Source organism: Mustela putorius, unplaced genomic scaffold (genome assembly GCF_011764305.1).
Source record: "Mustela putorius furo isolate JIRA1106 unplaced genomic scaffold, ASM1176430v1.1 tig00003853_pilon_pilon_pilon, whole genome shotgun sequence".
NCBI lineage: Eukaryota > Metazoa > Chordata > Mammalia > Carnivora > Mustelidae > Mustela > Mustela putorius.
The window spans coordinates 15566283-15592527 of record NW_025422005.1 but is presented as its reverse complement, the minus strand read 5'-3'; the positions used below and the strand labels follow the sequence as shown (position 1 = coordinate 15592527).

Genomic DNA, 26245 nt, shown 5'->3' with positions numbered 1-26245 from the left:
TGAGAGGCAGAATGGCATGGGCCCAGACATCACCCGGACCTGGGTTCAAGGCGCAGCCCCCGTTGACTGCCTCACATCAAGCTATATCCCATCTCACTTTCTGCATCCCAGGGGATTGAATGCAAGGAGGGCACTTAGCTGCTTCCATAGAAAGCCCTCGGCCAGCGCTGTGGCCTGACACATAGTCATCGGGCAGTGGGTCATCCTTGCAGGATTCGGGCTGTTTTTACTCTTTTGAGAGGCAGTGGGGCTTCCCTAGGGTTACACAGCTGTTTAGAGAGTCTTTCGAGCTAGACCCCAGGCCTGGCTGATCGGACTCAGAATGGTCAGGGTGGGCGGGGCTGAGCAAGTGGCCTGTGCGTGAGCGGTGACTAGGATGCAGGGGACCCAAAAACATCCCTGGGAGGGAAGGAGGAAGGCAGGCCTGGAGGAGTGTGACCTGGTGTTGGGGGCCTTGTGTGGTCATTCTGCAGACAAAAGTAGAGACCCCTCCATGGTTACAGGGCTTGCTTTTACAAGGAAGGGGAGGAGCTAGTGCCACATAGATGTAGTCTTAGCACAAAGAAGGAATTTCTAAGAGTCAAACCTGTCCAGGGTTGGGAGGGACTGCTTTTGAAGGTAATGAAACTCCCACCCCTTAGAGCTATTCAGTGTGGCAGCCACTCGCAACAAGTGACTGTTTGAATTAAAATTGATCAACTCACCGGCATGCCTGGGGGGCTCAGTTGGTCAAGCCTCTGACTCTTGGTTTTAGCTCAGGTCATGATCTCAGAGTTGTGAGATCGAGCCCAATGTCGGGCTCCGTGCCCAGCAGGGAGTCTGCTTGAGATTGTCTCTCTCTCTCTGCCTCTCCCCATCGTGCATGTGGGCTTTCCCTCTCTCTCTCTGTCAAATAAATTGATAAATCTTAAAAAAAAAAAAAAAACATAAATTTTGAGCATCTAGTTGCCCCATATGGCTAGTGGCTACCGTATGAGAGAATACAAGTATAAGACGCGTCCATCCTCACAAATATTTTCCTGGATAAGGTTAGTGGGTCGCTCTCTACTGCCCCCTGAGGGCCGTTCCTACCCTGACAGTCTGTGGAGAGGTCCTCCAACAGAAGGCTCTGAGAAGTCCCGCTACAAAGAATCCCCTTGACCTTTTTTTGACACTGTGGTTCCCAAATGGTTCCCAGTCATCTTCTCCAGCATTGACTTTGCCCAGAGCGTGCTTTGGGAAATGCTGCTCCAAAACCGTAGGGAAGAAAAAAAAAATGGGTTTTTTTGTTTGTGTGTTTTTGACTTGAGGGAAGACACTAAAGTTCTCTTTAAGTCAGATTTTTCCCAGAACTTTACTATCTCTCTGGATAACTGCCTTTCAAGGCGGGTGTCTCTGGCAGGCATGCACTGTGGCCCTCACCCCTCCGTCTTGCTGTCAACAGGCGTGAACGTGACCATGCCTGCGCAGCCCGGCATGCCACCCCTCTCCTCCACGCAGCTGCAGATTGACCCTGCTCTGCAGGAGTTCCAGCTGGTCGACCTGTCCCGACGCTTCCTGGTGCATGACTCTTTCTGGACTCTGCCCGAGCAGTTCCTGGGCAATAAGGTGAGGGACCAGCCTTGGCTGCTCCAGGCAGGAGAAAGGCCAAGCTGCCCTCCTATGCCCAGAACCTGCCTGGGTGTTCTGCTCCCTCTGAAGCTGGTATGCGGCAAGACAGACTCTGCTCTGGGGGAAAGATGGGCACTGACTTATTCGTTCAGAGTAAGGTGTCTGTCCACCAGGCTCGGGTTGGAAGGAATGCTGACTCAGCCTTTTAAAAGGTACTCCTGGACCATTCCCCCACACCCGAGACAGGGTCAGTGTTCCTCCTCTGGCCTCCCCGGGCAACTTTTATTCTACCACCCACATCGGACTGAGTACCCTCAAGGCAGAGCCAAGTCCCACTCATCTCTGCTTTCCTGTGCCTAGCTCTGTGCAAGGCATACAGTGAGTGCCAGGCATATAGAGGGAGGAGGAAAGGCCAAGTGGACCCAGAGCAGGCATCAGGTCGCGCCCCGCTCCCAGCCGGCTTCCCTGCCCTGAGCTGCCCTGTCTTGGCCAGGTGGACTCCTATGGGGGCTCCCTGCGCTACAAGGTACGCTACGAGCTGGCCCGTGGCATGCTGGAACCAGTGCAACGGCCGGATGTGGTCCTCGTGGGCGCTGGATATCGCCTCCTCTCCCGAGGGCACGTGCCCACCCAGCCCGGCACTCTGAACCAGCGCCAGGTTCAGTTCTCCGAGGTGCGTGGTGCCTGAACTCTCAGGGCCCAGGGCAAAGGTGCTACAGGCTGGGCAGGTGCTAACGTGGGCTGCCTCCACACACCTTTGTTCATGTCCAGGAGCACTGGGTCCATGATTCCGGCCGGCCCGTGCAGCGGGCTGAGATGATGCAGGTGCTACAAAGCCTGGAGGCTGTGCTCATCCAGACGGTGTACAATGCCAAGATGGCCAGCGTGGGACTGAGTGACATTGCCATGGACACCACTGTCACCCACACCACCAGCCATGGCCGGGCCCACAGTGTAGAGGAGTGCAGGTACCTGACTTGGCAGGGCTTGGAACCACAGGGTCCCCAGCGAAGATAGGGAGAAACAGCAGGGCCTCACAGTTCCTGTAACCACTGTCTTTGTCCTGCCCCCACAGATGCCCCATCGGCTATTCCGGCTTATCCTGCGAGAGCTGTGATGCCCACTTTACCCGGGTGCCTGGTGGGCCCTATCTGGGCACCTGCTCGGGCTGCAACTGTAATGGGCATGCCAGCGCTTGTGACCCTGTGTATGGCCACTGCCTGGTGAGTAGTGCCCATTGGCATTTGGATACTGGCTAGGGGCTGGGGACACAGACAGGGTGGGAGGCCCAGGCTAAAGCCTCTTTGTGCCCACCAGCTCAGCATGAGCCTCTGGAATGACTGCCATGGCTGCCAGATAAAATATCATGACCTCTGGATGCATTAAGAGAGGTATAACATCCAGAAAAGGGAGGTGAATGTTCTACTCTCTTCCACCTTGGTCAGAACAGTCCTGGAAAGTACTATGTTAAGGATGGTCCTTAGCAAGACAGCACTAAGGGGGAAAAGCCTGGAAATCATATGTATTTCTAAGGAATAGTGGAGGGGGCTGGGATTATGGAGCTGACAGAAGACAAGGCTCGGGACGCCTGGGTGGCTCAGTTGGTTAAGCAGCTGCCTTCGGCTCAGGTCATGATCCCAGCGTCCTGGGATCGAGTCCCGCATCGGGCTCCTTGCTTGGCGGGGAGCCTGCTTCTCCCTCTGCCTCTGCCTGCCATTCTGTCTGCCTGTGCTTGCTCTCTCCCCATCTCTCTCTCTAATAAATAAATAAAATCTTTAAAAAAAAAAAAAAAAAGAAGAAGAAGAAGAAGACAAGGCAATCTTTAAAAAAAAAAGAAGAAGAAGAAGAAGAAGACAAGGCTCAAGCAGAGAAAGCTACCATCTTCAAATTCCCCAAGAGCTGCGTAGGGTAAAAAGAAACAGATTCTAGAGGGCTGAAATGGCCAGCAGGTTAGAAGAAGGAGGCGGGTTTAGGTTGATATAAAGCAGGCATTTTGAACCTTCTGTGGAACAGGCTGCCCACATGAGGTGATGAATTCCCCATCAGGATGCAGCTGGCTGCTCTCCTGTCTGCAGGGTGGTGGAGTAATCCCAGCATGCTGGAGGAGGCTGGGCCAGCCTCAAAGGGCCACGCTCAGAATCCAGTGTGGCCCTATGCTGGGGTGGAAGGCCTGCTCTGCAGGACCTGAACCACTCCTTGCCCTTCCTCCCAGAATTGCCAGCACAACACAGAGGGTCCTCAGTGCAACAAGTGCAAGGCTGGCTTCTTTGGAGACGCCACGAAGGCCACAGCCACTGCCTGCCGGCCCTGTCCTTGCCCATACATTGACGCCTCCCGCAGGTCAGAGCTGGCATGGGGCAGTGATCCTGGGGGAAGGGGCAGTACAGCAGGCCATGGGCAGACTCTGGGCAGGGAGGTGGGAGGCCTGGGTTCAAATCCCAAACTGGTCACTAAATCGTTCTGTGCCACTTGGCCTTTCTGGGCCTCAGCTTCCTTCCTTCCCCATATAGTGGGCCCATCTGTCTTTCTAGTGTTGCTTTGAGGCTGCAGATCAAAACTAGGTGGTCAGGGGCTTGGTCAGTAAAGCATGTGACTTGATCTCAGGGTCATAAGTTCGAGCCCAACGTTGGGTGTAGAGAGAACTTAAAAAAAAAATCTTAAAAAAAAAAAAAAGACAGGTGGGCAAAGAGAAGAGAAGCACCATGTCTTGTGGCATACTGTGCTTTGTGGACAAAAAATCATTTCCCAGGGTGGAGTGTAAGCCCTGATCTGGCCCATCACAGCAGCCCTGCCCCATCCTGCTACTCAATACCCACAGATTCTCAGACACCTGCTTCCTGGACACAGATGGCCAAGCCACATGCGATGCGTGTGCCCCAGGCTACACAGGCCGCCGATGTGAGAGGTGAGTGAAAGCCGGCAGGCACCGGGGCAAGCAGGCTCTATTGGGTGGGGGGACACAGAAGCACCACTAACCACTCTCCCTCTCTCCACCAGCTGTGCCCCGGGATATGAGGGCAACCCCATCCAGCCTGGTGGGAAGTGCAGGCCCAGCAGTGAGTATCCTAGCCGTCATCCCCTGGCACCTCCCCGGGCTGCCCGCTGGGCCCCAATCCAGGAGCCCAGCCCCAGCCCTGTGATCCTTGGGGAGCCATCCCATTCTGCCACCTGTCTGGCCAGACTGGGTCTATCCCATTCCCGCCTGCCTTGCCAACATCCACTTTGTGCTTCCAGACCAGCAGATCGTGCGCTGTGACGAGCGAGGCAGCACGGGGACCTCTGGGGAGGCCTGTCGCTGTAAGGTATGTGTGCCCTCCCCTCCCCCACCCCAGGGGCTTCTGGTGGGCACACATCTGGGAGAGGGAGGAAGGAGGCTCCACCTTCTCCATAGCTCCTTGGCCAGAAGCTGCTGAGCCTGGCTGGCTAGTCTTCCCCTCCTGAGAGGTGGTCTGGCACCAGGAGGGGGCCTAGTCTGCGGAGTCAGGGAGCCTGGGCTGAAGTCCCAGATCCTTTGCCAGTCATTGTTCTTGTGACTGCTCTGTGTTGTCCCTTCGCTTTCATGTTCTCACACTGACGTGACCGTACACATATTAGCGTCCCCAATTTACAGATGAGCAACAGAGGCTCCGAGAAGGGTCATCATTTGCATTAAGAGTGGGAGAATCTGGAGTCAGTGGGAAAAAGGAACTGGACCAAAGCACTCCTAATCTTTTTTTTTTTTTTTTTTCAAGATTTTACTCATTTATTTAACCGAGAGAGGCAGTGATAGAAGGAATACAAGCAGGGGGAGTGGGAGAGGGAGAAGCAGGCTTTCCACTGAGCAGGGAGCCCGATGAGGGACTCCATCCCAGGACCCTGAGATCATTACCTGAGCCTAAGGCAGAGGCTTAACCCACTGAGCCACCCAGGTGCCCCCAAAGTACTCCTGATCTTAGATCCCTGAGTGGATTAGCAAGCCAAGGGATCTGGTGTAAATCATTTTCCATCCCTGAGCCTCCGTTTTCTCATGTGAAGCGTGGAGGTTTCACTTTACTTTCAAGGGACTCAGAAGAATTAAATGAGTTAATGGTTGAACAGGAACCAGCACAGTGCCTGAAACACTCCATAAAGAGTAGCAGTAACTTCTAACCAAATGGCTGTATTTCAAATCTACATGCGTTTATGAGCCCCTTACCAGCCAAATCGAAAAGGAGGAAAAGGGTGGTGGCTTAAGCTGTCCTTATTGGGAATCACTGTTCACATGGTGGCAGCCCTGCCTACAGGTGCTCTTTCTGTGGCTTTCCTGGCCTTGGGTCCCCACCTGGAAGGGCAAACAGATGAAGCCGGAAGCTCTAGGCAGCCCCTCCCGTGGGCTGTCCTGCAGCTCCCAGCTCTGTGCCTGCAGAACAACGTGGTGGGACGTCTGTGCAACGAGTGTGTGGCTGGCTCTTTCCACCTGAATGCCCGCAACCCCGACGGCTGCCTCAAGTGCTTCTGCATGGGCGTCAGTCGCCAGTGCACCAGCTCGTCCTGGAGCCGTGCCCAGGTACCTGTGTGGCGGGTGGGGAGACAGCAGGGATGGGGGGGTGACCCTGTGCGCAGGGTGGGCCACGTGCCCAACCCAGCCCCCAGCCCCCATGCCAGCCTCCTCTCCCCCTCCCAGGTACACGGGGCTTCTGAGGAGCCCGGGCAGTTCAGCCTGACCAATGCCGCCGGCACGCACACCACCAGCGAGGGCATCTCCTCACCCGCACCCGGGGAGCTGGTCTTCTCCTCCTTCCACAGCCTCCTGGCCGGGCCCTACTTCTGGAGCCTCCCCTCACACTTTCGTGGGGACAAGGTGAGCAGGGCGGCTGGGGAAGAGCAATGGCGGGGCCGGACTGCAGGGCCTCTGCTGAGCACCTGTCTACCCTGTGTCCCAGGTGACCTCCTACGGAGGGGAGTTGCGCTTCACAGTGACCCAGAGGCCCCAGCCTGGCTCCACGCCCCTGCACGGGCAGCCCCTGGTTGTCCTGCAGGGCAATGGCATTGTCTTGGAGCATCACACTTCCCAGGAGCCCAGCCCCGGCCAGCCCAGCACCTTCACAGTGCCCTTCCGGGAGGTGAGCCCCACTGCCTGCAGCCTGGGGGTGGGGAGGCACGGGGCCCAGCCTCTCTCACTCAGGGGCGTCAGTAGCCCGGGGTGTCAGTACTTGACCGCACACGTGTCCTCTCCTTGGCAGCAAGCATGGCAACGGCCTGATGGGCAGCCGGCCACACGGGAGCACCTGCTGATGGCGCTGGCGGACATCGACACTCTCCTGATCCAGGCGTCCTTCAGCCAGCAGCCAGCTGAGAGCAGGTGTGTGGGGCCAGGGCAGGAGGCCACAGGGGCTTGGGGCAGGGGTTCTGGTCTCTGCGGCGTGGCATGGTGTGGCCAGATTGCCAGCTCTCCCACGTGCAGGCTGTGGGGCCTTTTGTGCCTCATTTTCCACATCTGTAAAATGGAGATCATGGGGCCGGTCCCAGGTCGGGTTCCCTAGAAGCAAAGCCTGAGATGGGGATTGGGGAGCACATGACTGATGGTGAGAACGTGGGAAGGAGGGAGAGAGAAGGACGGCCGGATGCAGGAAGGGGAAGCGGCCCGGCAAGGAAGCGGTTTCAGATGAAGACTAGTCACAGACTCAGCCCACAGGACCTCTGCAGAGTCCTTCTGCAGAGGGAGAGGGGCTTCTGTGCTTTAGGCCAGGCTCTCATTGGTCACCCCGGGAGAGCAGGGTGGTATGTTCTGTCCGGGAAAGGAAGGCTCATTCTCTCGAGGGAGTGGCAGGTCTAAGTCATTTGCAGCAGCCAGGGGATGGACACCCAGTTGGAGAGCCAGACAGGGCCTCAACACCACCACAGTGGGCCTGTGAGAATTAATGACGTAATCACACGCAGAACTCCAGGGAGGGCCAGCGTGGAAGGTGTGCTCACTTGTGGTGGCTCTTCTCATTCCCAGGGTCTCTGGTATCAGCATGGATGTCGCTGTGCCTGAGGACACCGGTCAGGACCCTGCACTGGAGGTGGAACAGTGCTCCTGCCCACCCGGGTACCGTGGCCCATCCTGTCAGGTGAGCCCTGGGCCCCACCCACCTGTCTATCAGCAACCTCCTTGGTGCTTCCAGGCTCCTCCCCCTTTAGTCCTCCCCGGGCCCCACCCAGCCCCACCATCCCATGGGCACTGCCCCGAATGGGCCCCGGACCAGGAGGGCCCGACTACCACCCAATCTTCTTGCTCCCAGGACTGTGACACGGGCTACACACGCATGCCCAGTGGACTCTACCTGGGCACATGTGAACGTTGCAGTTGCCATGGCCATACGGAGGTCTGTGAGCCTGAAACAGGTGTCTGCCAGGTGAGTCCCGCCTGCCTTCCTTCCTGTCCAGGGATCAGTGGCCTCCAGGGGCCCAGCCTCAACCCACACTCTGCCCCCTCCAGGGCTGCCAACACCACACAGAGGGCCCTCAGTGTGAGCAGTGCCAGCCCGGATACTACGGAGATGCCCAGCGGGGGACCCCACAGGACTGCCAGCCGTGCCCATGCCATGGAGCCCCTGCTGGTGGCCAGTGCGTCCTGGACCTGCCCTTTCCTGAAATACCCCCTCCCATCCCCTTCCAGACTCTCTTCTTTCCAGGCCTTTCTGAGAGACAGCAGTTAAATTCTGGCCTTGCCACCGCCTCACTGTGTCGCTTTGTATAAGTGACACTTCCCTCTCTGGGCTTCCATTTCCCCATCTGTGAAATGGAGATGATAAGACACTGCCTCTTGGCCATTAGTATGAGAACTGAATGAGGGCTCAGAGTACGGTGCCTGGCACCTCACTCACTCGCCCACTCTTCCTCTCCCTTTTCCCCTGGTCCTAAAGGAAGCACTGCTGACCTACTAACTAGAAATTTGCCCCCCACACCATCAGGGCTACTCATACTTGCTTTCTGGACACCGACGGCCACCCCACCTGTGATGCGTGCTCCCCAGGCCACAGTGGGCGTCACTGTGAGAGGTGAGGCAGGTGGTGGGCAGGGTCGGGAGTGTGCAGGAGGACCTGCCCCACAGGCCTCCCACTCTCCCCTTACGCAGGTCCCCAGAAGACAGTCAGCTCTCTTCCCTGAGAGCCTGAATCCTCAGAGATCTAGGCCTGTGGTTCACCTCCAACCACCAGGACCCCCTGCCCCAGTGAGGGCAGGGACTCCCCAGAGAACCCCTCATTCTTGCTAAAGGTTCTGGATTCAAGGCCCGATCATGTTCACTTACTGGTTCTGTGGCCTCAGGACTGTCCCTGCTCTTCTTCTCCCACCTGACTCCCTATCTGTAAAATGAACCAATCAGCCTAACTCTGTAAAATGGACGAGTTAGGCTGATTGGTTCCTTCCCACACTGAGGCCTGGTTCCCGTGTGAGTCTGATACAGGGGCCCCAGTACAGTCCTGGGCTTACAGCAGGCTCGCCAGGACTCTGTGGTTCTGCCCTCCTGGTTCTGCCCTCCCATCATCTAATGCTTTCTCCTTAGGTGTGCCCCAGGTTACTATGGCAACCCCAGCCAGGGCCAGCCATGCCGAAGTGAGTAGGGTTGGGGAGGTTTTTGGGGTCGGGCTACCCTGTTTCCCCCAGGGGTAGACCTGGGTTAGAAATTTAGTTCTTCAACCTGTGGCAAGTGACTTTACCTTTCTGAGCCTCAGCTTCTCTACCTGTAAAATGGGTATAGTAAAAAACTTGTGCACTCCAGAGAGCTGTTATGAGTGGGTGTAATGCCTACACAAGGTAGGTGTTCAGAAATAAACACTCCCTCTCCTGGTGATGAGTTCGATGCCCAGAGGGTAGTGGAAGTGAGGGTGCTTGGAGGCGGGTTTGGGGTTCCAGCTGTGGCTTCCCTCCACCTTAGGAGATGGCCAACTGCCAGAGCCCATCGGCTGTGGCTGTGATCCCGAGGGCAGCATAAGCAGCCAGTGTGACGCAGCTGGCCAGTGTCAATGCAAGGTTAGTCCAAACCCCTGCTCTCTAGGAGGCCCTGCACCACAGCCGTTGGGGGTCACCCTGGCATTCCCTCTCACGGTACCCTTGGGGCTGTCCCTGAGACACCCACCCCCACCCTTCCCCAGAGGCTCCATCGCTGCCCCACAGTATGGGCCCAGTGGGAAATCACAGCAGCAGCCCATGGGAGTCGGGCCTAGGCCTGGGGGCTGCTGGGACTCCCCCAGAACTGCTGGACGTGGCCGGGAGGCTGGCCTCAAAGGCTGCCAGAGGTGAAAGAACTGCCCCCCGAGCCCCCCACACCTACCCTCCCGTCCGTCCTCCCAGGCCCAGGTGGAAGGCCGCACATGCAGTCACTGCCGGCCCCACCACTTCTTCCTGAGCTCCAGCAACCCCGACGGCTGCCTGCCCTGCTTCTGCATGGGCGTCACCCAGCAGTGCGCCAGCTCCTCCTACGTCCGCCACCTGGTAAGTGCACCTGCGTGTATGCGCGTGCGTCCGCGCATGCGCCGCCTCTTGGAGCCCCCACCCCAGCCCTCCGGGGTCCGTTCTGGCCTAGTGGCATTCTCTCTGCTTGTAAGGACACCCATCTCCAGGCCCCCACTATGGCCCCTGTAAGCACGGATCCCAGCGACCATCGACCCGACCCTCATACCCTCCCTGGGACCCCTTTATCGCTTGTGTCATCACTGAGCCCCGCACCCCTTTCTTCTCCCCCGTGGCCTCCCCATTCCCCCATCACTTCTGTCCTCGCCCCGTTCTTAGCGATGCCTCCATGACACTATGATGCCTTCCCCGACCCTCCCCCACCAAGGTGACCACTCCCAAGCACAGGCTGACACCCCGTCTTCTCTCTGCTGCCAGATCTCCACCCACTTTGCCCCTGGGGACTTCCAAGGCTTTGCCCTGGTGAACCCCCAGCGGAACAGCCGCCTGACAGGAGGCTTCACCGTGGAACCTGTGCCCGAAGGCACCCAGCTGTCCTTTGGCAACTTCGCCCAACTCGGCCATGAGTCCTTCTACTGGCAGCTGCCGGAGGCCTACCAGGGAGACAAGGTGTGATGTACAGTGAGGCCTGGCAGGCCCTCCCTGGCTGTGGGTTCTGAGCCAGGCCCTAGGGAGCCCCGAGGTCAGCCAGGATGCCAACACAAGCTGATCTCAGAGCAGGAGTTGGCCACATTGGGGTTCAGTGCCTTTACAGTCAGAGAGTCCTCAGTCTAAACCCAGGTCTCCCGCTGACTAGTTGATTGCCTTTCAATTAACCTCAGCTCCAGGGTGGCTGGGAGAATGGGAGTTCGTGTCCTGCCCATATGGAGTACCCTCCTGCTGATGATTATTAGCTTTCAGGCAATAGATAGGTCCTGGGCGAGGCCCTGAAAATACAGGGACAAACAAGACAGCACAGGTTCAATGCCATGCATTTGCTCCCTCCACCTTCCCTCATCTAGGGCTGTTGATTCTGTGCTAACTGGGTGCTTGGTGGTGGTCTTAACTCTGATGATAGTTCCTGTTTTTTGAGCTCTCATGGGCACCGTTTCTAATAGCTCGTATGTGTTGTAAATCACCACTCCTACCCCCTGTCCTGGGAGGAAATGAAGGGGACACCCAGAAGGTGGCAGTGCTGGCCTTCAGAGCCAGGTCAGAGGCTGCTCTTGGATACTCCACTGGCCAGAGATAAACTGTGGTTTGGTGATGATGGTGGTGAAGGGAGGGGTCGGGGAGGCACATCCAAGGAGCAGACTCCAGAGCCTGCCGGAATGTGTTCCTCGAGCAGTCCGTGCCATCCAATGGCAACCAGGAAAAGATGGAGGCCCTTGCTGGCCGAGGTCAGCACTCAAGCAGACGTGTCCCCTCTCCCAGGATCCCAGGGAGGTCAGGGACACAGGAGGGGCAGTTCCCAAGCTGCGCTGTCCTTCTTCCTGGGACAGACCCACCTATCCCAGCCTCCCAAAGGCTGACCTTCTAGTCCCTTCTCCCTCTCTGGTTCCTCCCCTCCTGGCTTCTTGGCTTCCCTGTGTGCATCTCTCTTGTCCTGGCCTGCAGTTCACACATCTCTCTCTCTCTCTCTGACTCCCTCTCTTGGCATTTCGCACCCCGCAGAGGGAGGCATATTTTGCACAGATGCGCTGGGCTCACCAGGTAGGCCCGTGATCTGAGTGGTGTGAAATGGATGTGACATGGTCATGGTGTTCTTAGACGCTCTCAGTCCTGCATGGGGGAATGCCCAGACCCAAGGAGATGTGGGTCTGCATGAACCCAGGCAGTGCCCGACGGCCCCACAGTCAGGGCACTGGTGTGCCCCAGCCCTATGGTACCAGGAGTTAGAGCTGGGAGGGTGTGTGCCCCAGCCACCGTGTGGTCAGATCCTGGCTCCTGCCAGATCTGTCTGTGGCCAGAGTGGTGGTCGTGGTGGCAAGAAAACTAACTATGCTAAACCACGTGACTATACCCAGCCCACCAGGTTACCCTAGCACTACCTCCCCAGCAACCTTCATTAACCCTCTGAGTGCATGTGCCCCTTCAGTAGCCTAGCGTTACTCTCTGTGTGCCAGCCTGGAGGGGGGATGTGCATCGTCTTCCCCAGTGTGGGCCTTTCTGGCTACTGTATCCATGGGGAGAGGACACTCCCCGGGGCTCCGACACTGGGACCGTGGGAGGTCTGAGCTGGCTTGTGCCCCCCACCCATCAGAACCGCACATCCCTCTCAGAGGAGCAGTTGCGGACAGCTGTGAGAGTTGGCAGGACCATGGGGCCCCCAGAGGGCAGGGGCCGGGCCCGGGCGCAGCGGCTATCACAGGTAACTTAGCGCCTGGCTGGGACAGGCTGTGTCTGGGGCCCCATGCAGACCAGAGAGTATAGTTTAATCAAGAGCCTTGAGCTGAGGCCCTGGCCTTCCTGAGCCATTTGCCCCCAACCCAGGCCCCAGCCTAATGCCCAGTCCCCTCCAGTGTTGCCTTCGGGAAACATTCCAGAGCTGTGCATGGCGTGGGCTGGCACCATGGGCATGGATGGTAAGTGAGGCCCACGGAGCAGCCTCCCCAGCCACAGAGGCTCCTTGGGAGCTGGTCAGAGCCACCAGCCTGTGTCTTACCAGCAGGTATCTTCTGTGTGGGCTTCTCCCTACAGTCGCCTGCCACCCCCCCAGGTCTCCCCTCCACTGCCCCCAGGCTCATGAGGAGCAAGAAGACATCCAGAACAAGGGCCAGAAGGCCAGACCCTTCTGAACAGTTAGCTCAGAAGTAGTAGGTGCTTACTGGGCCTGGGGCGGCCTGATGGGAAGCAAGTCATCATGGTGTCCTTTCTGTCCCTCTCTGCTCCTTTCCTCTGTCCTCCCTCTCCTGGTCCCCCAGGTGGATGAGGCCCAGAGGCGGATGGATGCAGAGATCTGGCAGCTCCTTTCCAGCTTTGCTGCCCACCCCCAGCCCCCCGCCCGGGGCCTCTTGCCCCATGCCCAGCCTGCAGCTGCTCTGCAAGCAGCCCCACTTTCTTCCTCCTCTTCTTCCTCCTCCTCCTCCTCCTCAGCTTCTGGGCTCTCTTCGGCAGCCTCTCAGGTATGTGCCAAGGCACCCTCCAAGAGGCCCCTACCCACCGTGTTTTCTAGACTGCAGTTGCTTCCGAACCAGCGTCACCAATTCTGCCGTGTCTGCCTACTACCTGGACTATTATATACTTCAAATTTCCATTTATTTTATTTTTTAAGTAATTTCTACACCCAGCGTGGGGCTCAAACCTATGACCCCCAAATCAAGAGTCTCCTGCTCCACTGACTAAGCCAGACAGGGGCCCCTCAGATTTATTTCCCTTTAAATTAGTCACATACCACCTCATTTGTGCTAGTCATACACATTTTCCAATACACAATACCCACGACATTTTTTAAAGTTTTCTGGTGTGCCATATATGTCATTGTGAAGTCCCCAAGAGGCACACAGCAGACACGAGGAGACACCAGTCCAACCCTGCTCAGTGACAATAGTTGAAGTGGTATCTGGGTCCAGAGATAGGGAGCAAGTTGTCCTGAGAGCAGGGCCAGAACTTGAGCTCTGGGCTGGGGGCTTCTATCCCTCTGCCCCCGCCCCCGGGGCTTCCCTCAAGGGTATGTGTGTGCGTGCATGCCTGTGTACGTGTCCCTCCCAGGACTGTAACTGTGCTCTCACCATCCCCCCACCTCACCCCATCCCCCTCAGCTCTCACCACCTGTCCTTCTGTCCTAGTTCTCTCTCTCCTATGAAGGCTTCTCTCTGCTTCCTGGGAGTCTCTATTATTGGCAGCTGCCCCAAGCCTTCCTGGGGAACAAGGTAACAAGGAGTAACAAGGAGTTGGGGGGTAGCAGGGTATCATCGAATCCCAAAATATTCGAGAGCGCTTTGTCAAAGCCCTTTATGATACAGATGGGTAGACCAAACCTCAGAAAGGGGCAGGGATTTGCCTGAGGTCCGACACCTGTATCCAGATCCCTGACCTGGCCCTTGGCTCTGCATTCATCCCTTCAGGGAGCATTAATTTAGCACCTCCTGTGCGCTGTGTTACATACGGACAAAAGACGACCCTGGCCTCCCATGGCGTAGCATTTGTCTCATGATCATTCCTGTCGTCATCAACACTGTCAATATCATTGCTATTACCATTGGCATTAGTGTTAGGATTGACATCGGCTCTGACCTGTTCCAAACACAAGAGTGCCTCTTAAGAATACACATAATGTGGGGCGCCTGGGTGGCTCAGTGGGTTGAGCCACTGCCTTCGGCTCAGGTCATGATCTCAGGGTCCTGGGATCGAGTTCCGCATCAGGCTCTCTGCTCAGCAGGGAGCCTGTTTCCTCCTCTCTCTCTCTCTCTGCCTGCCTCTCTGCCTACTTGTGATCTCTCTCTGTCAAATAAATAAATAAAATCTTTAGAAAAAAAAAAAAAGAATACACATAACGTGTAATAAAATATTCGGAGAAGCAGATAGGACAGTGTGGTCCAGGGGTGATGAGGATAAGAAAGATGGGCTAAAGCCGAGAGTAGAGCCAGGAGTCCTGAGAAGCTGGCAAGCCTGCAGGCCGTGTGCTCTGCGGGCACTCTGCTCTGGGCAGTATTTTTTTTTTTTTTTTAAAGATTTTATTTATTTATTTGACAGAGAGAAATCACAAGTAGATGGAGAGGCAGGCAGAGAGAGAGAGAGGGAAGCAGGCTCCCTGCTGAGCAGAGAGCCCGATGCGGGCCTCGATCCCAGGACCCTGAGATCATGACCTGAGCCGAAGGCAGCGGCTTAACCCACTGAGCCACCCAGGCGCCCACTGGGCAGTATTTTGTATGGCCTGTATTACTACGTCTTCATGCCACCCTTCAAGCTACTTTTTACTGCTGTTTCCATCGGGAGGGAAGCAGGGCTCATCAGAGAGGTTAAGTGAGTTGTCCAGGGCCGTGCAGCCAGGACAGCTGGACGTGGAACTCCGGTCTCACACTTGAGAGTCTGCTCCCTGAGCCACCCTCCTGCACACTCCTGCCAGCTGGTTGTGGCGATGAACTTGCTAGCATCCAAAGCAAGCAGGAAACTAGTTGTTCCACCATTTCCAGTTATACCTCACTCTGAGCTTGTTGAGAACATCCTCAGGACTGAGGTAGCTCACACCGCGCCTGGCATGTCATCAGTAGGCATTTAACAAATGCTCACCAACTGCCTGAACACACAAATGGTCAAGGACGACACACTGGTGTTGATCTGAATTTTGCCCTGGTGGCAGACGAGAGAAAGTTCTGGGGTGGAGCAAGGGCCTCAGTGGCTCCTGTGAAAGCCCCCAGCAGGAAGCCCAAGGACCCTTCCAGCTATGAATAATGCAAAACCCAAGTCTAGCTGGCTGTGTGTGACAGAGAATCTATTGGCTTTTAAAACTACAAAATCCAAGGATGTTGGCATCAGGCATGGCTGGGTCCAGGGGCTGCCTAGGACTTTCATCTCGATTGGCATCATTCTCTGGCTTCCAGTCCAACTAGTAAAGGGAGTATCTCTGTTCCAGTTGAAAGAGCAGAAGAGCCAGGTTTTCATGTCCACCCCAACAGAGGGGAAGGAAGGTGGTGGAACATGCCCCTTGACCAGACCTAGCTCACGTCTGCCCTCAAACCACATGGGCGTTCTGTAGGACAGAGCTTCCTTTAAAGGAAACCAGGGCTGCAGTTTTCAAAAAGCTGGGAAATGGATTATCAGCAGACAAAACCCACCTGCCTGAGAGACAAGACCTCTGAAGGCCCACCCTCAACCCTACCCGCATGGCTGGGAACTTTTGAACCTCTGTGGCCTGCTCGTGATGGTCACTGTCAGTACCCCCATCTACTTTATGGAAGTTTCTTCAAATGGAAAGGAGATTGAAACTTGTTGGCTGAGTCATCAAAGCTGCTCAGGGGCCCCGCCAGCAGGTCCAAGACTGAAAGAACTGAGGGATGTCCTGTCTTCTAGGTAACCAGATGCCAAGCACAGGGGCCTCTGGTTGAATGGAGGGGACAGCAGCTCTGCCTCTGGCTGTTAGGGCCACTGAAGGCAGGATCAGGCTCTGACTACAGGGCTTGCCTCTATGCAGGTGGCGGCTTATGGTGGAAAGCTGCGATACACCCTTTCTTATACAGCCGGAGGGCAGGGCAGCCCATTGTCGGACCCTGATGTCCAGATCACGGTGAGCACGTGGACTCCAGCCGGGGCGCCCTCTGTCCTTTCAGCCCAGCACTCTGCCGGCCTGGCACGAGCTGGGGGGCTGAGGCCCATTTCCTCCCACCCTCAGCACCTGGTTAGACACTACCCTGGCAGAGGCCCCGCTGCTGGGAAAAGGGGGCAGTGAACGCATACGTGATTCCTTTGGGCACATGAGCTTGGGAAATCAGAGAGCTGGGAGGCTGGTGTTGTGGAGAGGCTGGGACTGGCAGAGGACCCCTCTGTCCCTGAGAGCCCCTTGGTTCCCCTCCCAATCCTGCTGCTGTCTCCCCAGGGCAACAACATCATGCTGGTGGCTTCCCAGCCAACTCTGCAAGGCTCCGAGAGGAAGAGCTTCGAGATCACTCTCCGAGAGGTGAGGGTCGCCCAACCACATCCTGGTTGACCCTCCCCTACGGCTCATTCTGCTTTGGAGCCCGACTCTGATGCCAGCTACCCCTGCCTATCCCCAGCCAGTGCCTGGAGGCCAGGGGTTTAGATAGGGGATGCTGTGGGACTAGCCCACAAAGTCCAACACCCCTCACCCACTCTTGCTGTTGTCCCCCCCGCCCCACCAGGAATTCTGGCGCCGGCCTGACGGGCAACCAGCCACGCGGGAACATCTCCTGATGGCACTGGCCGACCTGGATGAACTCCTGGTCCGGGCCACGTTCTCCTCAATGCCACTGGCCGCCAGCATCAGCTCTGTCAGCCTGGAGGTGGCCCAGCCTGGGCCCTCGGCAGGACCCCGCGCCCTGGAGGTGGAGGAATGCCGCTGTCCCCCAGGCTATGTTGGTTTATCCTGCCAAGTAAGTGTGGCCAGCCCGAGCGCCTCTGCTCTAGTCCAGCTGGGTCAGCAAGCTGGCCAACTGGCATTTCCGTGGCCTGTGATGGCTGCCTTAACGATCATGTTCTGCGCGGTGTCTCATTTATTCTTCCGGACACCCACGAGAGATATGGAATTATCCCCTTTGCACAGATTCTTTTTGAATAGAGCCTCTGAAGGGTGAGTGGCTTACCCAAGGGCTTCCAGCTACACTCAGCCAAGGCTAAGACCCAGCTCTTGCTCCCAAGGTGCCCCCCAGAGACAGGGAGACAGCACCAGATACAAATTACCCTTGGCCAAAGCAGAGCATAGACAAGCCTCAAGGAGGTAAACAGTGTGGAGCTGGGTAGAGTTATAGGCAGGAGGGTGCACATAGCAGAAGCTAGAAGGAGGAATGTATGGAGATGTAGCCTACAATGCAGAAGGGAACTCCCCCCGGAAGCGGGGCTTGGGGGGTTGGGGTCACTTCCTTAACCCAGAGCAAGGCTCTGTTCAGTAGGGAATGCCAAGCTGTGAAGGGAGTGCTATGATCTGTGCTGGGCCTCAGGAAAATTCCTCTGGCCTGGCGAATGACCCCAGTGGAGTCCTATTTTAGAGGGAGGGCAGGAGGGTGGGTGGAACCAGAGGCCTGTCAGTTGCAGAGAACCCAAGAGCATCCCCATGCTTTGAGTGGAGACCGTGCCACGTTTCTAAGCATGTAGCAGGCGACTGGTCCACGCTGGATGAGTGAGCTTGGAACGGAAGGAGGGAGATGGACAGAGGGGAGTGGGCAGAGCTGCTGTGTCAGGCGGGCGGCCCAGAGGTCAAGTGTGGGACCTGCCAGCACCCGGACTCAGGAACTCCCCAATGGAAAGTACACGTCTCCTCCGTTTCACATCTGTGCACCTTTGCTGTGGCCACAAGAACTTTCAAATCCAAATATACGAACTTCATATCCTTTGAAGTGAGAAAATTTAACACGTTTTGAAGGAGAAGCCCTGGGGAGAGCAGCAGAATCCCATGTGCACATTTTCAGCAGCGAAGCAACACAGATTTCTAAACATCACTTTGAAATGGTTGGAAAGGGAGGGCCTGGAGGGGTTTCAAAGGAGGGGTGATGAATAGAAATTCTTTGTTTTCAGAACCCATGATTACTCCCTTAGAATGGGTAAAAACATCCTCGATCATATGTGTGCTGCCTCTTTCACTTTATTTACTGACTATAAAGGTGAAGGTGAAGACCTCCAAGGGCTCATTCCAAATCTGGGCCTCCGGAACCTTGTGTTTTCATCAAAGAGTTAAGTTTTTCAGGAGAGACCCTGCCGGAATTTTCAGGAACCAAAAGGGCATAGGGATATGTGTTCTCCGTTAAGAGTGAACTGAGACATCAGTAACTCCCCAAGTGGAGGTTCCAGGCAGGATGGGGACAGACACAGTCCGAGCTTCCGAGCGTTGAGAAAGTGAACACAAAGAGGAGCAGGGAGGTTCTGGAAAGAGGATGCTGTCGGTTAGAGGAGCTGGGCCCGGGATTTCCCAGCCTGGAGCCAATGGGAATCTAGGCTGGAGAGCCACAGGAGGGAGAGGATTCTGGTCTGTAGGCTCCAGATGGGACCACAGTGGAGATAGAGACCAGCCCTCCTCTCTCCCCAGGACTGTGCCCCAGGCTACACGCGCACTGGCAGTGGGCTCTACCTCGGCCACTGTGAGCTGTGTGAATGCAACGGCCACTCAGACCTGTGCCACCCAGAGACGGGGGCCTGCTCGGTAAGCCATACAGGGGGGCAGGGATCCCTTGGTCTGGGTCTGGGTGGGGCACAGGGTCTGCCTGGGAGGCAGGGAGGGGCAAGCTTGGGCAAGTAGGCCTTGGACCCGCAGTCTGTGGGGGGTGGGGGGTGCCCAGAAGAGGGAGTAACATTTTCTCTATAAAGAAAACTTTGCTTCCTGCTCTGTCCTCTCACTAGAGTGACACTCGTTCTCTGTGGAAGCATCAGGCTACAGAGACAAGCCAAAAAGAAAGTAAAAATGCCCTATAATTCTACCACCTGGAGGTAATCCCTGTCCGCATTAGTGCGAGTAGAACTCTTTCGTTCTTTTTCTGGGCACATATTTACACATACCAATATGTCTTTTGTTTTACAAATAAACATAGCTTCATTGTGTTTGATGATCAGCTTTTTTGCTTACAAGTTCATAAACGACTTTCCAGATCATTGAACTATTACTTGTCTGGGAATTTTTCAGAGCCGTGTGTGTGTGTGTCTGTGTATCTGTGTGTCTATCTGTGTCTGTGTCTGTGTAGAGCCCCCCATCCACCAGGGTCGAGGACTGGGTGGTTGACAGACCCCCAGCTAAAGGCAGAGCAAGCAGCAGACTCTGTTAATAAAACAAACATGAATCTCATTGGAGAACATAAAACCTACACATATTTTTATGAAGAAGCATGAATTACAAAGCTCTGCCCCACCTACCCAGGTGTATACCTTTGCTTCTCTCTGATGTCAGAGGTGTTTGGGTAGACGAACGTAAAGTGCAATCAAGGGAGTCTGCTTCTCCCTCGGCTCCTCCCCCCCCCCCGCTCTCCTGTTTTCTCTCTCTTATTCACTCTCACTCTCTCAAGTAAATAAACAAAATCTTTTTCTTATTATATATATTTTTTATTATCGGGAGGCAGACAAGCTGTAAGAGACTCTTAATCTCACAAAATAAACTGAGGGTTGCTGGGGGATGGGGGTAGGGAGAGGGGGGTGGGGTTATGGACATTGGGGAGGGTATGTGCTATGGTGAGTGCTGTGAAGTGTGTAAGCCTGACGATTCACAGACCTGTACGCCTGAGCAAATTAATACATTATATGTTAATGATAATAAAATCTTTTTTAAAAAAATATTTATTTATTTGACAGGGAGAGAGAGAGAGCACAAGCAGGGGGAGCAGCAGAGGGAGAGGGAGAAGCAGGTTCCTCACTGAGCAGGGAGCTCGATGTGGAACTGGATCCCAGGACCCCAGGATCATGACCTGAGCTAAAGGTAGACGTTTCACTGACTGAGCCACCCAGGCGCCCCAATAAAGAAGATCTTTTAAGAAAAAAAAATCAACATCATCCTTTTTAAAAGTATTTGTATTGGGGCGCCTGGGTGGTTCAGTCAGTTGAATGCCCAACTCTTGGTTTCAGCTCGGATCATGATCTCAGGGGTCATGGGATCGAGCCCCGTGTTGGGCTCCATGCTCAGTGTGGGAGTCTGCTTGGGATTCTCTGTCTCCCTGCCCCCTGGCCCTCTCATTGCTCACGTAGGCTCATGTGCACACTCTTTCTCTCTCTCAAATAAATAAATCTTTAACAAATTTTTTATTAAATTTATAACTTAAATTCCAATATAGTGAACGTACAGTGATATATTGACATCATCCTTCTGGATAGCTGTGGGGGTGAACGTTCATTTTCATCCGTCCAGTTCCCTGTTCATCTTTGTTCCCAGCAATTGGCCGTTCTAAACTCCACTGAGGGTGGACACCCTGCAGCGACCGCTTGCTGCCATTCTACAGTTATTGCTCTAAGATAGGCTCACCAACAGGGCACCTCAGTGGCTCAGTGGGTTAAGCGGCTGCCTTTCGGCTCGGATCATGATCCCAGGATCCTAGGATTGAGCCCCACGTTGGGCTCCCTGCTCAGTGGGAAGCCTGCTTCTCCCCTGCCGGAAGCTCCCCCTGCTTGTGCTTGCTTTCTGTCTCTCTCCCTTGCTCTCTCTGTGTCAAATAAGTAAAATCTTAAAAAAAAAAAAAAAAAAAACTCATAAACATGGCACTTCCAAATCCGGGAATTACGAAATTGTACAGTTTTTGGTAAACGTTGCTGAACAGCGAGCGGCCGACACTCTTGTGCCTTGTAGCAGTGCCAACACCACGCCGCCGGGGAATTCTGCGAGCTGTGTGCGCCTGGCTACTACGGAGACGCCACGGCTGGGACACCGGAGGACTGCCAGCCCTGCGCCTGCCCTCTCGCCAACCCGGAGAACATGTGGGTGCCCTCCTGGGGGGAGGGGCGTGCAGAGGATGTGGGGTGGAGAGCGGGCATCCCAGGTCCTGACCTCTGCCTCCTCTGTCCCAGGTTCTCCCGCACCTGTGAGAGCCTGGGGACTGGTGGGTATCGCTGCACAGCCTGCGAACCTGGCTACACAGGCCAGTACTGTGAGCAGTAAGTTTGCAAACAGGATGAATGGAGGAGCGGCGGGGGTGGGGAGGCAGTCTATGGCAGACTTCTAGGGGAGAGCCCTGGATGCTGTGGCTCTGGCAGGTCCCTGCCAGGTTCGCACCTCTCCCCTGCCCAAAGCCCTTCCAGGAGTCCCCATTGTCCTCGGGCCACGCCCAAGCTCCTGCCAGTTTTGACACCCAAACCTACTGTAGGTGGGCTTAACCTCTTGACTTGATGTTCAGGGCTTTCCACATGCTGTTCCCTCTACCTGGGACGTTCTTCCATTTCTAGCTAACTCCAGTTTAGCCTTCAGAGCTCGCCTTCATTCACCATTCAGCACATTTTTATTGAGCATCTACTGTATACCGTGTAGTGTGCCGAGGTGTTGGAGATAAAGTGAATGAAACAGATTCAGTCCCAGGCTTCAGGTTGCCTACCACCTGTCACGGAGGACGGGACAACGAGTAGTCACATAAATACATCATTACGGGCAGTGGGGCATTCTCTGTGGGTGTCCAGTCTGCTCCAGAGGAATTAACCAACTCAGCAGTGCCCTCCTCGGGGAGCCTCTTGGTTCTCAGGCTGGGTCGGTGCCCCCTGTCTGTGCCCCTCACTCTCACTACCTAGTTCCTGTGTTGGTTTCCCCACGACTGAGTTCTGTAGAAGCAAAAGCTTCATCACGTTCACTGTCGTGTTTTCATAACCTAGCATCGTAGTTGCTTGACAAATGTGTGTTGAATGAATATTTTCCTGGAGGATAAAGGCCTCATTAGCCCCGTTGTCCAATCTGCTGACATTGCCCTGTGCTCCCCCTTCTCAGCTCAGTGAGGCCCTGTGTTGGGGCCTCTTCAGTCTCTAAAGTCCTTCCAGAGTTGCGAGCTTCCCCACCCCCCACTGAGCACACCCCCACGGGCTTCTGGCTCTCCAAGTCCACTGTGAGGCACTGAGTCCCCTAGGACCTGGGGCCTGACAGAGCTGAGCTTTGTTCCTCCTTACAGATGTGCCCCAGGTTACGTGGGTAACCCCAACGTGCGGGGGGGCCGGTGCCTGCCACAAGGTAAGTGGGATCGGGGGGCCCAGGAGAGGGGGATGGGCAAAGCAGTGAGCCTCAGGAGTTTGAGAGCTGCTGTGTCCAGGGAGACAGAGCTGAGGGTGCGGCATGCCAGTCTCTGGGGAGACAGACATGACACAATGGCTCGAGCCGGGAGCCTCCTGCCTGAATGGCCTGTCCTGTCCTGCCTCTAGCAATTGCAGCCCCACTGGTGGTCCAGGTACATCCAGCTCACAGCATAGTACCCCAAGGCGCCTCCCACTCCCTGCGGTGCCAGGTCACCGGGAGCTCACCCCACTACTTCTACTGGTCCCGTGAGGATGGGCGTCCCATGCCCAGCAGCACCCAGCAGCGACATCAAGGTACCCAGGACCCTGGACCCCTCAGCCCTGTGAGCCACCCCAGTGGGAGGGAAGGCACAGGCCGGTTTGCTGGGATCCGTCCTTACACACAAGACCGGGTGGGAGAGGCGGTGCCTCTGCCCTCATGAGCTCCCAACCACTCCGCACCAGGCTCTGAGCTCCACTTCCCCAGTGTCCAGCCCTCGGATGCCGGCATCTACATCTGCACCTGTCGTAATCTCCATCACGCCAACAGCAGCCGGGCAGAGCTGCGGGTCACCGGTGAGTCCCTGTTCCCCGCCTCCCCAGGCCCTGTGTGGCTGGACTAGAGACACAGTGAGGGGATTGTGCTTGGACGGGGGTGCTGGCCATGGAGATGGAGAGATGATGGAGTAGACGCTAGTTTTAGGGACAGATCTGGCAGGATTTGGTTGTGGTCAGTGAGAGAGAAAGAAAGGCTAGGTTGATGCCCAGGGCTGTGGCCTCCAGCAGGTAGGCAAATGAGGTGCCTTGTACTGAGATGGAGTAGGCACAGCAGGAGAGTGTTTTCAGTGGGGCTCCCCCAAAGCTGAGTCTGGGATGAGCATGTACATGCCGGTAGTTTATTTGGAGGTGAGGTGAGGTAGGAAAGAGAAGGCATCCCGTAAAGGGCATGTGACCGAGCACATTCCCACCGTGGGCTGAAATTCTGGGAAACTCTAGAGTAAGCTGTGCATGTTGGCATCACCCTGCCCCCCAGGGTCAATTGATCGAGGCCTCATCTAGGAGCACCAGGTCCCCTGTGTACTGCACTACTTCTGGGGGTTAGGAGCACAGGAGTCTCCAGTGGTCTGAGAATGACTTTGGGCATAACAGTGCAGCAGCTGGCAGAAGTCAGGCAGGCGGGAAGTGACATGGCAAGGGGACATGAGCAGGGTACCAGCAGCACCTGCCATAGACAGGTCAGAGGGCTTCACAGGGTTGGTTTTGGACTTGTTGAAGTTTGAGGGATTTGAGAAAACATCTAAGCAGGTATATCAGGAAGGCATTTTGGGATGGAAGCCTGGAATTCAGGAAAGAGGTCCTGGCAGAGAAATGCGTTCAAGAACTCTCGGCACATGGGGCGCCTGGGTGGCTCAGTGGGTTAAGCCTCTGCCTTCGGCACAGGTCATGATCCCGGGGTCCTGGGATCGAGCCCCACATCGGGCTCTCTGCTCAGCAGGGAGCCTGCTTCCCTTCTTCTCTCTCTGCCTGCCTCTCTGCCTACTTGTGATCTCTCTATGCCAAATAAATAAACAAACAAACAAACAAAATCTTAAAAAAAAAAAAACTCTAGGCACAGAGAAGGTGTTGAAGGCCGTGGAACAGAATGGAATTGCCCAGTGAGAGCATGGCTTAAGGACAGGGCCTACGAAGCCCCAAGGAGCTCCAGCTCAAACATGTCGAGTTGAAGAGAGAGGATAGCGAAACGGGGTGAAGCAGTTGCAGCCAGTGAGATAGGAAGAGAGCAGGGGGACGTTGTATGTTTGGGGTCGTGGGGAGGGGGCTTCCGGGAAGGCACCGTCGGCCTCACCGGCTGCCCTGGGGAAGTCAGATGTGAGCAGAGCAGTGACCCTTGAAGGTCATGCTTTGACAAGAGCCACTGTCAGTGCAGAGGAAGGGTAGAAACCAGATGAGAGAAAGACAAAGAATGGAGGCGAATGTAGACAGCAAATATAACAGTGCTGTCAAGAGTCCTGGTTCTGAAGGAAGGCCAAGAAATAAGGCAGTAGCTGAAGAGAGAGTATGAGGTCACGGGAGTGTTTTCGAAAGGAAATTCTAGAATGATCAAGAGAGAGAGGAGGGACTGACGTAGCAAGAGAGCCCGTAGAGGAAGCCGTTTGGGGCATGGAAAGACAGGATGGGGATGGGGGATGGGAGGGTCTCTTCCTGCAGGGCCGAGGCAGAGGGAGGGTGGGTGGGTTTGGGAAGATGAACGAAGTCATCTGCCTGGTAGATTAACGGCCTGGTAGTTTCGATTGCCTCAGCAAGTGTGAATTGAAGCCCTTAGCCAAGGACGTGGAAGGGAGTGCAGGTGTGTGGAGAGGTTGGGAGAAGGTGCAAAATTGTTGGGGAGGAAGGAAACTCCCACCGGACAGAGGCGGCCAGTTGGAGTGAAGTGTCGAGAGCGGTTTTGTGGCCGGTGATTCTGAAGTGGAGCCAGGTGGGCTCGTGGCAAGAGGCTGTCAGAGCACAGGCCGCGGTGGCTCAGTGCCAGCAGGTGCACCACGGGGTTGAGCCAGGTTGAGGGAGGGAGGCATCAGGGAACACAGTGGAATGGAAGCCAGCCTGGCAGGGAATCCCCTCCCAGACGGGGTGATGGAGAGAGAGAAAGCAGCCATAGGACAAGAGCCCAGCCAGCACCTAGCTCACTGCGGGCCTCCTGTCCCCGCAGAGGCTCCCAGCAAGCCCATCACGGTGACCGTGGAGGAGCAACGCAGCCAGAGCGTGCGCCCTGGAGCCGACGTCACCTTCATCTGCACAGCCAAAAGCAAGGTGGGCAGAGCCGGGCGGGGACCTCAGGGAGGGAGGCTCTGCCTTCTGGCGTCTGCTCTGACAAACTGTCCATTCTCCTGGCCCCGCCCACAGTCTCCAGCTTACACCCTCGTTTGGACCCGCCTGCACAACGGGAAGCTGCCAGCCAGGGCCATGGACTTCAACGGCATCCTGACCATTCGCAACATCCAGCCGAGTGACGCGGGCACTTATGTGTGCACCGGCTCCAACATGTTCGCCATGGACCAGGGCACAGCCACACTGCATGTGCAAGGTACACGGGTCATTGCCATGACTGGCCCATCCCCCTGCAGCCTTCTCCCATGCCCACCAGGACTAGCGAGCGTGTCTTTATTCAGGGGGCAGTTTGTGAACATCTCCGGAGTGCTAGGTCCCGGCTAGATGGAAGAAGAGGGGGAGGGGACAGGCAGGAGCTCTGCCCTCCCACGCCACATGTAGTGATAGGGATGCAGTAAGTCTGGGAACAAATGAGAAAGCGGCGTAATTCCACATGGCGATGAGGGCTGGGATAGGAGTATACAGTGAGGTGGGAGGAAGGTGGCTACTCACGGGGGGTGGTCAGGCTGGGCCTCTCTGAGGAGGTGATATCTGGGCCGAGAGCTGAAGGAAAACAAGGTGTTCAGCCACTTGAAGAGCTGGCAGAGTGTTCTTGGCGCAGGAAGCAGCATGTGCAAAGGCCCTGAAGCAGGAGCATTTTGATGTGTTTGAGCATCGTCAGGGCTGGTGTAGCTGGAGCTATGGAAGGGGGTGAGGGGCACCGGGGTGGCTCGTTGGTCTGCCTTCCGCTCAGGTCATGATCCCAAAGTCCCAGGAGAAAGCCCCATGTCTGGCTCCCTGCTTGACAGGGGAGTCTGCTTCTCCCCTGACCAATTGTGCGCACGCTCTCCCTCTTTCTCAAATAAATAAATAAAAATGTTTTTTAAAGTGGGGGTTGTAGGTGAGGAACTTGAAGCTGTGAGCAAAGGTGGATCACAGCAGGGAGTTCAGATTTTATCCTAAAAGCTCCTGGGAGTTACGGCCGGGCCTAAAGTGGGGAAGTATGAAGATCCCCATGGACATTTTCAAAGCTTCCTGTGGCCACTCTGTGAACAGACAGCCACAG

General features: G+C 55.8%; 1 protein-coding gene across 5 annotated transcripts in view; it reads left to right on the top strand.

Annotated features, from left to right (window-relative positions):
• The window catches only part of LOC101681560 (basement membrane-specific heparan sulfate proteoglycan core protein), a 98799-nt gene that overhangs the window by 46295 nt on the left and 26259 nt on the right, over positions 1-26245 (top strand). For 2 of the 5 annotated variants that reach the window (XM_045063928.1, XM_045063926.1), the window contains 31 exons: positions 1424-1587; positions 2084-2263; positions 2362-2558; positions 2666-2813; positions 3803-3930; positions 4409-4495; positions 4588-4646; positions 4825-4892; positions 5975-6115; positions 6233-6409; positions 6492-6671; positions 6792-6910; positions 7550-7661; positions 7833-7946; positions 8030-8157; positions 8505-8591; positions 9098-9147; positions 9470-9564; positions 9886-10026; positions 10423-10614; positions 16118-16210; positions 16520-16600; positions 16803-17033; positions 18680-18793; positions 20915-21042; positions 21133-21219; positions 22215-22273; positions 22462-22629; positions 22780-22890; positions 25022-25122; positions 25216-25396. In XM_045063928.1, the coding sequence (XP_044919863.1) occupies positions 1424-1587; positions 2084-2263; positions 2362-2558; positions 2666-2813; positions 3803-3930; positions 4409-4495; positions 4588-4646; positions 4825-4892; positions 5975-6115; positions 6233-6409; positions 6492-6671; positions 6792-6910; positions 7550-7661; positions 7833-7946; positions 8030-8157; positions 8505-8591; positions 9098-9147; positions 9470-9564; positions 9886-10026; positions 10423-10614; positions 16118-16210; positions 16520-16600; positions 16803-17033; positions 18680-18793; positions 20915-21042; positions 21133-21219; positions 22215-22273; positions 22462-22629; positions 22780-22890; positions 25022-25122; positions 25216-25396 (3921 nt within the window). Of the gene's footprint in view, positions 1-1423; positions 1588-2083; positions 2264-2361; positions 2559-2665; positions 2814-3802; positions 3931-4408; positions 4496-4587; positions 4647-4824; positions 4893-5953; positions 6116-6232; positions 6410-6491; positions 6672-6791; positions 6911-7549; positions 7662-7832; positions 7947-8029; positions 8158-8504; positions 8592-9097; positions 9148-9469; positions 9565-9885; positions 10027-10422; positions 10615-16117; positions 16211-16519; positions 16601-16802; positions 17034-18679; positions 18794-20914; positions 21043-21132; positions 21220-22214; positions 22274-22461; positions 22630-22779; positions 22891-25021; positions 25123-25215; positions 25397-26245 lie in introns of all 5 variants that reach the window. The other 3 variants (XM_045063927.1, XM_045063924.1, XM_045063925.1) reach the window with 2 other exon arrangements.